Here is a 12,976-nt window from a genome sequence, read left to right on the forward strand (position 1 = left end):
TTATTATTATTATTATTATTATTATTATTATTATTATTATTATTTATTTGGAGTAACTCTTCCTGGAGTTCTCTCTTTCTTTCCTTTTTTTTTTTTTTTTTTTTTTAATCTAGAGAGAGGAAGAGCTATAGATAGAAAACTTATTTTTGAATGATAATTTCTCCCCCTCCTTTTTGGACTGGGAGGGAGTGAAATCTTTTTACTTTTTGGTGGCGGTGTGCCTTGTGTGCGCGTGTTTCCTTCCTCCTCCTCCTCCTCCTTGCTTTCTCTCTCATAACAGCCCCGGTAAATGAGAAGAGACAGGTCTCTGCCAATTTTTTTCTTCTTCTTTTTTTTTTTTTTTTTTCTTTTTTACGGATCGGCAAGGTGAAATTAAAAGTGGCATTTTAGTGCCTTTTTCCTGCAATTTTCTCTTCCCTTTTTTTTTTTTTCTCTCCCCAGTAGAGAGATTTGGGGCTAAGGTTTAGGCAGAAAGTTTGGGGGCTTGTTAGTATTTGGTGGGGGAGGGAAGCACATTCATTTTTTGTGTGTATGTGCTGTTCTGCTGTAGGCTTATTGGAGAATAACAGTGTAAGTGACAGCCTAGAAGTAGACTTCCTGCTCTTCACGCTGGATAGAAAAGCTTTTTTGCCCACCTTGTCACTTGCTCTTGTACATATTGATTTTATTTTTGAAAGGACAGCCAGGCTTAAGCTGTCCCCAGCTCAGTTAAAAGCTGTAACTTTTTTTTCATTTTTAGCACTACACTTGTCTGGTCAATTTGATCTTCATTTCCTTTTTCCATTCCTAAAGCTTGAAAAGGTATTCTTAGTATTTTTTTTTTGTCCATTGCTATTTTGCTTATGGCTCCTTTTTTTCTCACTATTTATTTTTGCCCCTCCCCTGCTTAGAGAAAAATAACAAAAAAGAAAAATAATAGAATTTTAAGGGAAGTAGCCTTTAGGTCTGCTGGCTTTTTGTTTGGGTTTTTTTTCCCCTTAAAAAAAAAAAAAGGACCTAGAAAACATCAGTCTTGAACTTCTTCCTCTTCAAGAGCTTGAGCTGCAAAGGAAACCTCCTTTGTTTTTGTTATTTATATGCTGTCAAGTTTTGAAGTGGTGAGTTTCGGGTCGGTTTTGTTAATTTCACTCAAAACTGCAGTGTTTCTGTTTCTAGATAGTACTTTGCTTCTTTGTCTCTTTAAAAGGTCACAGGGAAAGCTTGGCCTGGATTGTGAAAGCCATATGGAACGGATAAGAGAAGAGCCTCTCTTAAATGTGATTAGGGTTTTTAGAGGGGGGAGGGCGGGGAGGAAAGAGGAGGGGAAAATGCAGGGGAGGGGGTTATTTAATGAGGAGTTAAAAAAATGGTATAATACTATTATATTTCAACAATAGAAGCTAATACGCTGAAGTTCATTCAAAATGTGGTCCTTGTGTGTCCATGAGTACGATCTCTGAAACTATACCTGGAAATTCTGACCTTATATAAATGGCTGGGATGGAAACTTGTAGCTATAAAAGATGTTTAATAAGAGCCCTGAAGAAACCCTTGGCCTGGCATAGGTACAGAAATTAGTTAATCTGTAGCACTATCTTTCTGGGCAGGCCATGCTGATTTGTTGCTCATCGCTATTTCAAACTGAGGTTTTGGTGAACTTTAGCCTTGGGCATGGAGTTTAAATGAGTAAATTAGGTGTTTTATGTGCATGCAATTTAGCTTTGTAACATAAGGCTTTTTATAAGATGACTAAGTGGTTAAAACATGCCTATGGATAGGTATTCCAAGGCCAATTTAGAATGACCTGTTTGGTGGTTTGGTAGTAGTCAATATGTTAACTAAATTATGATCTATCACTCTTATTCACTGTACATAATGTAGTGCCATTTTGACTCAAGATGACTAGATACTTCTTGTAACAATGTTGGTACCAAACTGTACTTTTTTTAAGTTACCGAAAGTGACTGGGATTTTCTTCTTTATAGCTTTATTTAAGTTAATCCTTTTATTCTCAAGAGAGACTAGTTTCAGAAAAGCAGCCTTAAAAGTAACACAGCATCCTAAGGAAATGCTGCTAGACATTAATCAGTTAACCTGTTCGTGTTTTCGTTAGACTGAAGTTAATGCAATAAAAAAAGTAATTTCAATTTCAAAAGTGGCTAAATAGGCATGTTTATTTGTTAATTGGACCTATAACCGAGACCACAATTAACGTTAAACCTTTGGTTCTTAGCGTGTCATCTCAGAGCGTAAGGATAAGTTACCATTATTTTCTAAACTTTAGTCACTCAGTGCCATTCTTATGGTTGCTTGTAAACATCTAGATTAATACAGATTCTTTTTCTTGGCTGTGTAGGACAAAGCAGCCTATGTTCAAATAAGAAAAAATTGTTTATAGAATTACTGGTGTACATACCAACATTACGGAATATACGGTAACTCCCAAGGTATCCATACCTGAATAGCTTTGCAGTGAAACGTACAAAATGTGTTGAATTACTAGGCAACAGAAAGTAAGTAGCAATTACCCGATTCATGCAAATCTTTGTAAATATGACTCCCCTAGTATTAGTATTTGTATTCAGTAATGTAAATATTACTTCATAAAATGAATGTCTAGTCACCTGTCCTTAGTGGTTGTACTATATACATGACAAAATAGGCAGTGTGGTCATACCACAATCAGAAAAGGGCAGAAGATTCTAATAAAACTTCAGTAATAATAAATGAATCCCAACCAGGTACATACACACTTATTTTCAGTAACTGATAGCTTTCATGGTTATTAAAATAGATTCTGTGTGAATAAAATCTTTTTTTTAAATCATTCTATGTGTTTTGGGCTAGGAATTTATAAAAAAGAGAGAGACAAACTAGGAACAGGAATTCTAGTTAAGTTGTATAACAGGAAATATAAGCATGCCAAGATGCACCTTTTCTTAATTTGATACTGAAATTGCTTCCGTTGTTTTGGTTTCAGACATCTGTGACAGTACGTAACTTTGCATCACCACGAGTCTGTGTGCTGAGCTACCCTAAATTTCTATAGAAATTGTAGATCTTCTGCATGAGATTTACAGAGTGTTTCTCTTCTTTCTCTTTATCTCTCTTTTTTTTTAAGGACCTCATATTTGACTTATACTGAAAGCTTGACTGCATCTTAATTATCATGTTTATATAACTTAAGTTTTTAAAAGTTAGTAAACTCTTCATGTAAAATAGCTTGGAAGAATATTAAAACAAACCCCATCCAATCAAATATTTGAGGTTGTTAAGAAATCAATACGCTCCTCTAAAGTTACAATGTTCTCGTTGTACTTCCATTTCTTTATGAGAAGAGAACAATTTAATTAGAAAATATATTTATTTATTTATTTTTTAAATAAAAGCATCTGTGATATTTGTAGCAATGAGTATTTTGGAATATATAATTTGAAAATCACCCTTGCCTATTTAATTCCCATTCTTATGAATTCATGAGGAAAATGCCTTTTCCTAGGCTGCCCAGTTGTTCTAGCATACTTTTAAGTTAGCTTTAACAAAATCCTTGAATCTCGTGCAATCTTCTTGTGATTTGGAGAATGAAGTTATTTTTTGAAGACAAATTTACTACCTTTTTATAGAGACCGCTTTTGAATACTTAAAATATTAATTTACACTTACTTATGAGCTTACTATACATACTCTACACATGTGTAAACTGTGTACATACACATATACGCACACGTGTACAACATATCTTTTTTTTTTTTTTTTTTTTTTTTTGGCAGGTGATCTTTAGAGGCGGGACTGAGCATGGATCATTTGAACGAGGCAACTCAGGGGAAAGAACATTCAGAAATGTCTAACAATGTAAGCGATCCGAAGGGTCCACCAGCCAAAATTGTGCGCTTGGAACAGAATGGGAGCCCATTAGGAAGAGGAAGACTTGGAAGTACAGGAACTAAAATGCAAGGAGTGCCTTTAAAACACTCTGGACACCTGATGAGAACTAATATTAGAAAAGGTAATATTTTTAATAATTCTGCACTGGAGAAATAATTATATTCAGTGGCATTTAGGGTAAAAACATACTTTTAGCAGGCTTATAGTTCCGAGCTGAATGTTTATTCTAAAAATATTTTATTCCCACCTCTGATGTAAATCACATTTGGGAAATAGAAGCTTCATGCTTGGGTGGAGCATCTTGCTTTGCAGGGTGGAGTCTGACGACTTTTTTTTTTTTTTTTTTTTTTTTTAGGTTTTTTCCCTCCAAAATTGGAAAAATTGAAATTTTTGAAAAAATTAAAAACTCTTATGAAATATTTTCTTTTAGAATAATGAATAAAATGCTTAAGACAAGGTGTTCATGTATTGCTACCCTTTACTCCCAAAAAATAGTTATTAGAAAACATGCAATAGGAAGACTTTTATGTAAGCCTGTGTACAGCATCAGATCATTACAATTCCTGTACACCAAGGACAAGCACAAATGCAAGAGCAAGATGCATTTCTGCCCCCAGGGGGCACTGCCATTTAAGGTAAAGACTAACTTAACGGTAGCTCCCATGATTAAACCTATTTTTTGTATTCAAAGAGAACTGATTATAATAAACTTACTCTTTGAGCGAGTTTTTGCTAAGCAACAGCAAACTTTATAAAAAGACGCGTAGGACCTCAAAAACTTTAATTCTTGCCTTTGCTCCCACTGATAGTCCAAGCTTAAAAAGGTCAGCAGTATTTCCGTTACAGTTGCAAGTAGGTTTAAATGAGAGTACGTAAATCTTTAGGTATCAAATTGGAAAAGTCATTTATTATGTCAATCTTTGCAGTTTGTTTTCTTAAGTACAATTCATTATTGAACAATGAACAACTTGGGTGTCATATTTTTCAGTGACTGGTTTGCTGTAATTAGACATTCTCGCAAGGAAAAAACGGATTTAGAATCATTGATGGATGGCTTTTGTTTGCAGTAGAATACTTTAAAATTAACTACAGTGTATGTGTATCTGTCTATAGATAGATAGATAGATACCCACACATCACTTTGACCATGTATTGCAGGCTTGTTAATTTAAATCAAAACATGCTGTATGGAATTTGGCATTTGTTTTAAAACAGCTTCTACATTTTTCTCAGTATAATTGGTATATGTTTATAATTCAGATTTTTCTTGCATTTGCTAAGCAAAGGATAAAATGCAACCAAGACTATTAAACACACAAAGTTAGAAGGCAGTGGAATTTCATTGTGTCTGATGCATAACATTTATCATACAATCATTTATTTTTTCCTCGGTTTGGCGAAAACAAAGAATATATTGATCCTCAAATGAACAGACACAGCAGTCCGTATTGTTAGATCTTTATCTATTAAAAATGGAAAAACAGCACTTCAGCAAATTCTTTGGCCTCTGCTCATGATTACCCTATTTATTGATTGTTTGCCAAGAATGTATGCATCTTAAGAAAGCCAGGGTAAGAGCATTAAAAATATAATTTATTACGGCTTTTCAAACAGAGTGCATTAATATTGTACAGTGAAGCACTGGGGCTATATAAAAAGGACTTTCTGACGCCTGCAAACATATAAGTTCCATAAATTCCTAAATAGGAGATTTCAGCTGTCTCTGGTATTATGTGATATTTGCACAGCAAACTTTAATGCCAGGACAGTTTTAGACAAGGATTCTACAGACTTCACTGCTTCTTATGGCAGACGTGATGTTTACACAGACTCGTAAACCTTCAGCAAAAGCTCTAACACTGCCTTCAGGTTTAAATCATGTTGTATTTTTAGCACTGAACACTGACCAATGCTCTCCCCTCTAATACTAGAAGGTTATAAAGTTGCTGCACTTGGAGGTCTTGCCAAGTGCTAGCAAGAGTGATCAGCCAGCTGAGATTGTGCTCTACTGTATAACATTTTTCACATTAACAGAAGGACACTAGTGACAGTTTGCTAAAAGATTTAGCAGCTTGATTTGTAGTCAGATGATACCTTTGTTACACTACCAGGGATCCACCTTTCATATCCACAATGTACATCAAAATCTGGTCAAGAGGTCGTCTTGCTTTTTAAAAGTTTTATTTGTTTTTGTGTTGTGTAATTTATAGGACAACATAATGTTTTTGTTTGTTGCCTAAAATGAAATACCAGTGCACGGTGCATGTAGTAATCCTAAATGTTGTAGCCAATGGTGGCTGGGGGGGGGGGGGGGATAAAGAAACCCAATACAGCATTTTGCTCCCTCTTTAACTATTTGTTATATGCAGTATTAACCCTGCACATGAAACTAAAATGCTGTATACATTTTGCCTACAGATATCCAACAGTGACACCACTACATGACTTTGATCTCCCTCTTTCAGTCAGGTAGTGCTCTGGGAGCTTAGGAAAAATACTGCTTACAAGTCTTGTGTGTCTCTGCACATTTTGGAAAGCTCTCCAAAGTTTAATTAAAGCCAATGAAGAAATTGTTAGTTTACATGTTCTATTTTTGCTCTGGTCCTTTCTCTCTTCCGAGTGGTCTAACTAGAAGATGATGTAAAAAAATATATGACACGCACAAAATAAAAATCCTCCTGACCTAAATACATATTGGCAAGTTTTTAGCCTTGTCTTTCATGTAGAGCCTATTGGGCAAACTGGAGTTAGTGTGAGCTTTTCCAAGCAACCCTGAAGGGGCTTGTTTGCCAGAGATAGACTCTTTGAACAGATACCTTTTAAGAGCATATATTTAAACTATCTTTTTATTACAATTTATTGTTATATGCAACAGTACCAATTAAAAGGGGGATAGAAGCATTTATATTTCTTATCACCAATTAATAATCTTACCAAGCTATGGAACATCTTGTGCACCTTTGCAGGTTAGAGGGTTTCTGTAAGACTAGAGGGCGGTGCTTATATAGAGGCATTAACATTGTAGGACTAATTGGAGATCCTGGGTGCCCTGTTAAAATAACCCTTGTCATCATTTATGCTAAAGATGATACCCCTCTGGCAGGCTGCCATAAGACAGTTCAGTGCATTTGCTTTTAACCCTTTTATTGTCATCATAGGGCTTGATCCTACATTACTGAAGGCAGTGGAGGTTTTGTTGCTAACTTTGAGTTCTTAATGGGATTGAGGCCTAACACTGCAGTTGTCTTGGAGTTCTCTCTATCTCTGTCTGTCTGTGTGTGTGTGTGTGTGTGCGTCTCTCTGTCAACTAAGTTCAATTTTTAAGAAATTCACAAATGTGATTTCTAGAAAAATTCCTCTTCCCAGCAGTAAGAATTGCTTGGGTTGTTGTCCAAAAGATTGCACTGAATCAGAAAAAGACATGGGGAAATACTTTCAGATAAAGTAATTTTAATTTATTTTATTTCTACTTCACATTTTTCTAAGATGCATCTCCCATCTGTAATCTGATTTTCAATGTATATTGTAAAGTAACTACATACCTTACTGTTTCCATAATGTATAAACTGCAGGTAATTTTAAAATCATATTTAAATGACCATTTTTATTCCTTAATGATGCAAGTCTTAGAATTACAATTTGCCTTCACTGTCTGGGTGTAAACAAATCAGTAATCAGTTGGCATTAAGTTTTGTTTTGTTTTCTTATACCTTCTTAATTTTAGTATGACCAAATGACAAAACAAGAACGTGCATTTTTTTTTTTTTTTTTTTTTTTTTTTTTTTTTTTTTTTAGTTTATGGTAATTACGACTTGCTTAGCTATGCCAAAAATAATTAATGTTAATGGCCAAAATGATATAGATGGCACCTGAATGGCTTATGATCAGGATCTCTGCGGTATGTTTGTAGCTTCTCTCACCACGCGTTACGTGCAACAAATCTGGACAGAACAGAGGGTACTGACTTATTTCTCTTCAGTCAACCTTAATTCTGTAATCTGTAGCAGAAAAAGGCATCTGCTTACAGAAATAGTAAGATATATTTGTATTCATGCCTTTCCACAATAATATTTTTATTTTGCAGAACTTTCTTTTGTTGGGAAGGAGAGTAGGGATGATCTCAAATATTAGATAAACCTTGACATTTATTTACCAGTTCACAGGAATGTTATCTATTTAATTGTTGGTAAGCCTACCATCACAAAAATTAATATTGTATATTTTCTCTTTTTTTTTGTTAATAGGAAGTATGCTTCCAGTTTTCTGTGTAGTGGAACATTATGAAAATGCCATTGAGTATGATTCTAAGGAGGAGCATGCAGAATTTGTGTTGGTGAGAAAGGACATGCTTTTCAATCAGCTGATTGAAATGGCATTGCTATCACTTGGATATTCTCATAGCTCTGCTGCCCAAGCAAAAGGTAAATATAACTGCTACAATGCACGGTAACTTGTGTTTATTGTCTGGGGGAAGAAATTCCTAGGATATCTTTTCAGAAATGTAATGCAGGTGGGCTTTCTACTCTTTGTAGATTGTCTCTAAACCTTTGTTTAGTTAACACACATTTTGCTTATGTGGAATGTTGAGGTAGATGATTATTTAAAAAAAAAAATGACTTGAAGTGAATCATTTAGTATGCTTATTGACCTTAATAATCTGCTCCACTGAGGATCCACAAGGAAGTGTAAAGCATATTTGAGCAGATGGACTGTTGAGAGTCAACTTGCATTTATGACTGAATATCCAGCTCTGCTTCTTTTACTCTGTTCCTGATGGTTTTATGGACTATAAAGTATTTTTCAGTATTGAGTTCCTGCATTATTAAATCCTATATAATTAGTAAAGGGGTTTATGAATTATTATATCTTGTCTTGATGCACTCGGTAACTTAGGAAAAATTGGTTCTATACATAATATTTTAAAGATGCTTGTTGTAATGTATTTATGTAATTTCATCGTACATGTAGCAATTTTTTTGTCTCCATCCTCAAAAGAACATGGTAGCAAGGACTTTTATGTGACTTAATTTCAGATTTTCTTCCTGCCCCTCGCCCCATGCATTGCAAGGTAAGCTATTTTAATAAATATGTATATATTTTTGTGTGTCATAGGGCTTATCCAGGTTGGAAAGTGGAATCCTGTTCCACTCTCCTATGTGACAGATGCCCCTGACGCCACAGTAGCAGACATGTTACAAGATGTGTATCATGTAGTCACACTGAAAATCCAGTTACACAGGTGAGTTACATTCCCACGTTGTGACACGAACTGCCATTTGGCCACTATTATGGCTAATAATAATATCCCTAGTTTTAATTCCCACTGTGCTGTGCCCAAAGTACAGAGGCTTATCTAATTTACTTTTAAGTTACTGTAATTCTTCTTAAGTTACAACATACCATTGCAGAAAACTTTTATAGCTCTGATACATAGATTTTTCTTTGGATATCTCATTAAAAGAATATTGCATTTTAGTCAATTAAATGATGCATTACAAGAAGGCATTTTACATAAAGTTTACTTAAGAGAAAAATATTTTTGCATATCATGAACAGTACCATCTGTGTGCATTTTGTAAAAGAATGACTTGCTCACACTTATTGTTGCTGTCTAGGTTCTTAAATTTCACAGTAACAAAAAACAAAAAATGGTTAATATATTAATGCTTTTCATGATCAGTCGTGAGAAAGCATTACACCTTAAATTGTTTTACCAAGCGCATCAGAGCAGGAAGGTAGAAGTAACATGAAAAAATAGTCGCCACATGCAGCTGATGTATAATTCATGCATCAATACAGCAGATGTGTTGTATAAAGTAATTAACTAATCGGAACAATCAGGAGACCGAGAGCAATCTCCAGATGCATCTGCTTGATGCGCAAAATGAAATCTGTCTGTCTTAAAGGAATGTTCTGCAGCAGGATGCAATCTTGTAATAATCCCTTTCCTAATCTATGTTTCAAATAGTTGCCCTAAACTAGAAGACTTGCCTCCTGAACAATGGTCTCACACAACAGTAAGAAATGCTCTGAAGGACTTACTGAAGGATATGAACCAGAGTTCATTGGCCAAGGAATGTCCCCTTTCACAGGTACTTAGCATAACATGTAATAAATAATAAAGCACTATAGGCAATGCTGATGTGAGATTTGAGATTTCCTCAGACTGTAGCAAGTGGTATCTGAACAGTGGATCTGCCAAAATGCAGATTCATTTGACCACTTACAATCTCTTTTAAAATGCTCGATTCATTTTGAGCATAGTTTTACAGAATTTTCCCTTAGGGAGCTGTGAATGACTGTTTCCACTACACTAGATAAGACTAGAATTGTCACACCAAACTGGATTGTAACTGGTTTAGTCTTCAATCTTTGAACTGCTTTGATATAACTGCCTTTTTTCAGGCATGTGTTGAAGTTGTTAAAAGGCTCCCTACTTACTGCTGTCAAAAGTACTGTTGAATTTGACTGTTTGTTAGATAACCTACACTAGTTTTAAATGCTAATTCATAAAACTAGACAGTCTGTTTTGGCATACCATATGAGTGGGGAGAAAAAAACAGAATAAAGGGTCTTAATGTGTTTGTTGTTAAAAACAACCAAAAGAAAATCAGTCATTTATTATAACTAATCAAAATATATTTAACAGGAATAAAACCTTATATTACCCATTGCTAAACACTGAACTGCAGTTTTCCTCAAGGCTTTGTTGCATTGTTCTTTTTGTCAATTATTTAAACTGGCGTGAAGGGAGAGACTTATTTTCCTGTGCTGTGCAGTGAGTGTCCAGTGATATTGAGGTGGGAGCCACAGATTTATTGTTCCATTTTTTTTTAATATATTTTGCTGTGCTGCAGTTGAGATTTTAAGACAGAAATTGTGGTCTAAATAAGTGATTCTGGTCATCGTTAGATGGGGAGGGAAGAAGGAACCCAGATTTTATTTATTAATTTATTTCCCTTCCTCCGCCTACTTAAGTCCTTCAGAAGCAGAGCCATCGGTTGGTTTAAACAAGATGGCTATATCTACCAGATACTTTAGCAAAGGTTGTTTTCCTCTCACTATTTTTTCCTATGGTTAGATTGCTTTCAGTGATTTGGCTTCAGTCTAGGAATTTTTGGAGTGGAAATAATCAAAATTATCTTCACTGGTTGCAAACCATTCCAGTAATATTTTTGCAAAACTATCTTGTATGTACCTACAACATGAGCATGTGAGCTCTTGCACTGCTGGCTTATGGAGACTACAGATAGTTTAGGATTTGCTCCACCTTAGTCTACCAGCTTTACTTTTTTTTAATATATTGATGGAAAGTAGTACATTGTTTGGCAACAGATTATCCAGCTGATTTTTGGCATATTGTCTCACGTTGCAGTTTATCTATATGTACTCATGATGCAATGACAAAACAGTAAAGCTAGAGGAATGCATCTTCAGATTCCGCATGTACTTTTTGGTAGAAAATAAATAAATTCTACCTCTAAGGATTATTTAGTGAACGCTGAATTTCCTTCCTTTTAATTTAAAAGGATTGTGTCACTTAATATTTAACAAGACCATCCAGGATGATCACCAGGGATCCCGGTTTTCTCTGATTTTCGAAAGAACCCCCAATTTTCAGTTAAAGTAACCCCAAATCCATATTTTTCCACAATGAAAAATGAAATATCGCTATGTATATATCTATCTATCTATTAGTGGTGTTTCATTTAAGTCACAGAAAAATGTGGATTTGGGGTTACGTTTTTAACCAAAAATCGGGGATTTTTTTTAATTTGGAGAAAACCAGGATTCCTGATGATTGTTTCTGAGACTAGTAAAACAAATGGTTACAAAATCCTAAAATGTACTATGCTATTTTATAGGTAACTTTTTCTTTCCCGAGTTTTAAAGAATGCATTCTTTTGTTTTTTACAGGTTTTTCTGGTTTTATTTCGTAGCAAATCTTTCTTTTCTTAGCTCCTTATCTAGCCAGATACTGAAATATTTGGATTGCAAGTTAAAAATATCTTGAAGAAATTTGATCCCTTTGTGAATTTTTTTTTTTTTTAAATTGCACATGCATACATGCACACACTACAGATTTCAGGAAAAATACATACATTTGTCCTAAAATATGTAAAAATTAGCGTTTTTTATATGGGCTGATCAAAGATCCATTAAAGCCGATGTAATTTTTTTCCTCTGACTTAAGGGAGTGCCTTTTTTTTTCTTTAAACAAGCCATCAGTACTTAACTTTGACCCAATCATGTCCTTTTAAATTGGCTAAATAAGATTAAATTGTTTCAGACCGAACAATGACTAATAGACTATATCCCTAAATACATTACTCTTTCATATGAAAGGCGCTCTTTTGAGTCTCTATTTCCTAAACACTTTGAAATTTGGGAGTGCTCTGGAATGCATGTATTCTCAGTCCAGAGATCAGGAATAAGAGCAAGTAACAAGCTTAAGGGCATCTTCTTCCCATCAGATCACATAAGCACTGGTCTTTGCTCTGAGAAGAGGTACTCATGGTTATACTTTTGTAGACATAGGCACAGGTATGTTGTATTCCATCATAAAAATAAACCATCACAGTGACTTTTATCATAGCTTATATAGGTTGTTATTGATGTAATTTTTTTAATTGGCAAATGCTTCAGACCAGAATCAAGGACATCTACCACTATCCTGGTTTAGGGAGAGAAGGGTTTTTGTAAAATAATATAAGCTGGTTTAGTGTATGAACAGCATTGTTAATGCACAATTTGAGAGAGGGAAGTTGGAGAATGATGGTCTAAATTTAGAATTTGTCTACTCTGTCAGTTTTTCTTTGATTTTTGTGTGTCCAAAATAGTAATATTTCTGCACTGTAGAAATCAACTAAAATATATTTAGTAGGATTTGCTGGTATAGTTGTTAATGGGCAGTTAAAGCCATATAGACAAATATAATCTGTCCTTGTGACCAGGATTATCTGTCTGTCTAAATTATGCTTCTAAATTCAGTGGGATGTATCTTTTGACTTTGCTACCTTTCCTATTTTGTCATTCATTTTCTTGATAACTTGCTGTCATTGAAACCTCAGAGTATTGTGGTGTGCACTTTTGTCCACCACTCTCTCTTTCC

The 12,976-nt window shown here is 34.6% G+C and overlaps 1 protein-coding gene across 8 annotated transcripts in view; it reads left to right on the forward strand.

The window, feature by feature from the left end:
- The window catches only part of SATB1 (SATB homeobox 1), a 108,269-nt gene that overhangs the window by 16,920 nt on the left and 78,373 nt on the right, over nucleotides 1-12,976 (forward strand). For 5 of the 8 annotated variants that reach the window (XM_014517940.1, XM_014517942.1, XM_006019569.2 and 2 more), the window contains exons 1-5: nucleotides 106-1,097; nucleotides 3,750-3,985; nucleotides 8,109-8,285; nucleotides 8,977-9,103; nucleotides 9,833-9,956. In XM_014517940.1, coding sequence (XP_014373426.1) covers nucleotides 3,775-3,985; nucleotides 8,109-8,285; nucleotides 8,977-9,103; nucleotides 9,833-9,956 — 639 coding nt within the window. In that variant the 5' untranslated portion in view covers nucleotides 106-1,097; nucleotides 3,750-3,774. Of the gene's footprint in view, nucleotides 1-105; nucleotides 1,098-2,335; nucleotides 2,493-3,749; nucleotides 3,986-8,108; nucleotides 8,286-8,976; nucleotides 9,104-9,832; nucleotides 9,957-12,976 lie in introns of those variants that run through there. The other 3 variants (XM_025198945.1, XM_014517941.2, XM_025198947.1) reach the window with 3 other exon arrangements.

Source organism: Alligator sinensis, unplaced genomic scaffold, assembly GCF_000455745.1.
Source record: "Alligator sinensis unplaced genomic scaffold, ASM45574v1 scaffold29_1, whole genome shotgun sequence".
In the NCBI taxonomy this organism is placed as follows: Eukaryota; Metazoa; Chordata; order Crocodylia; family Alligatoridae; genus Alligator; species Alligator sinensis.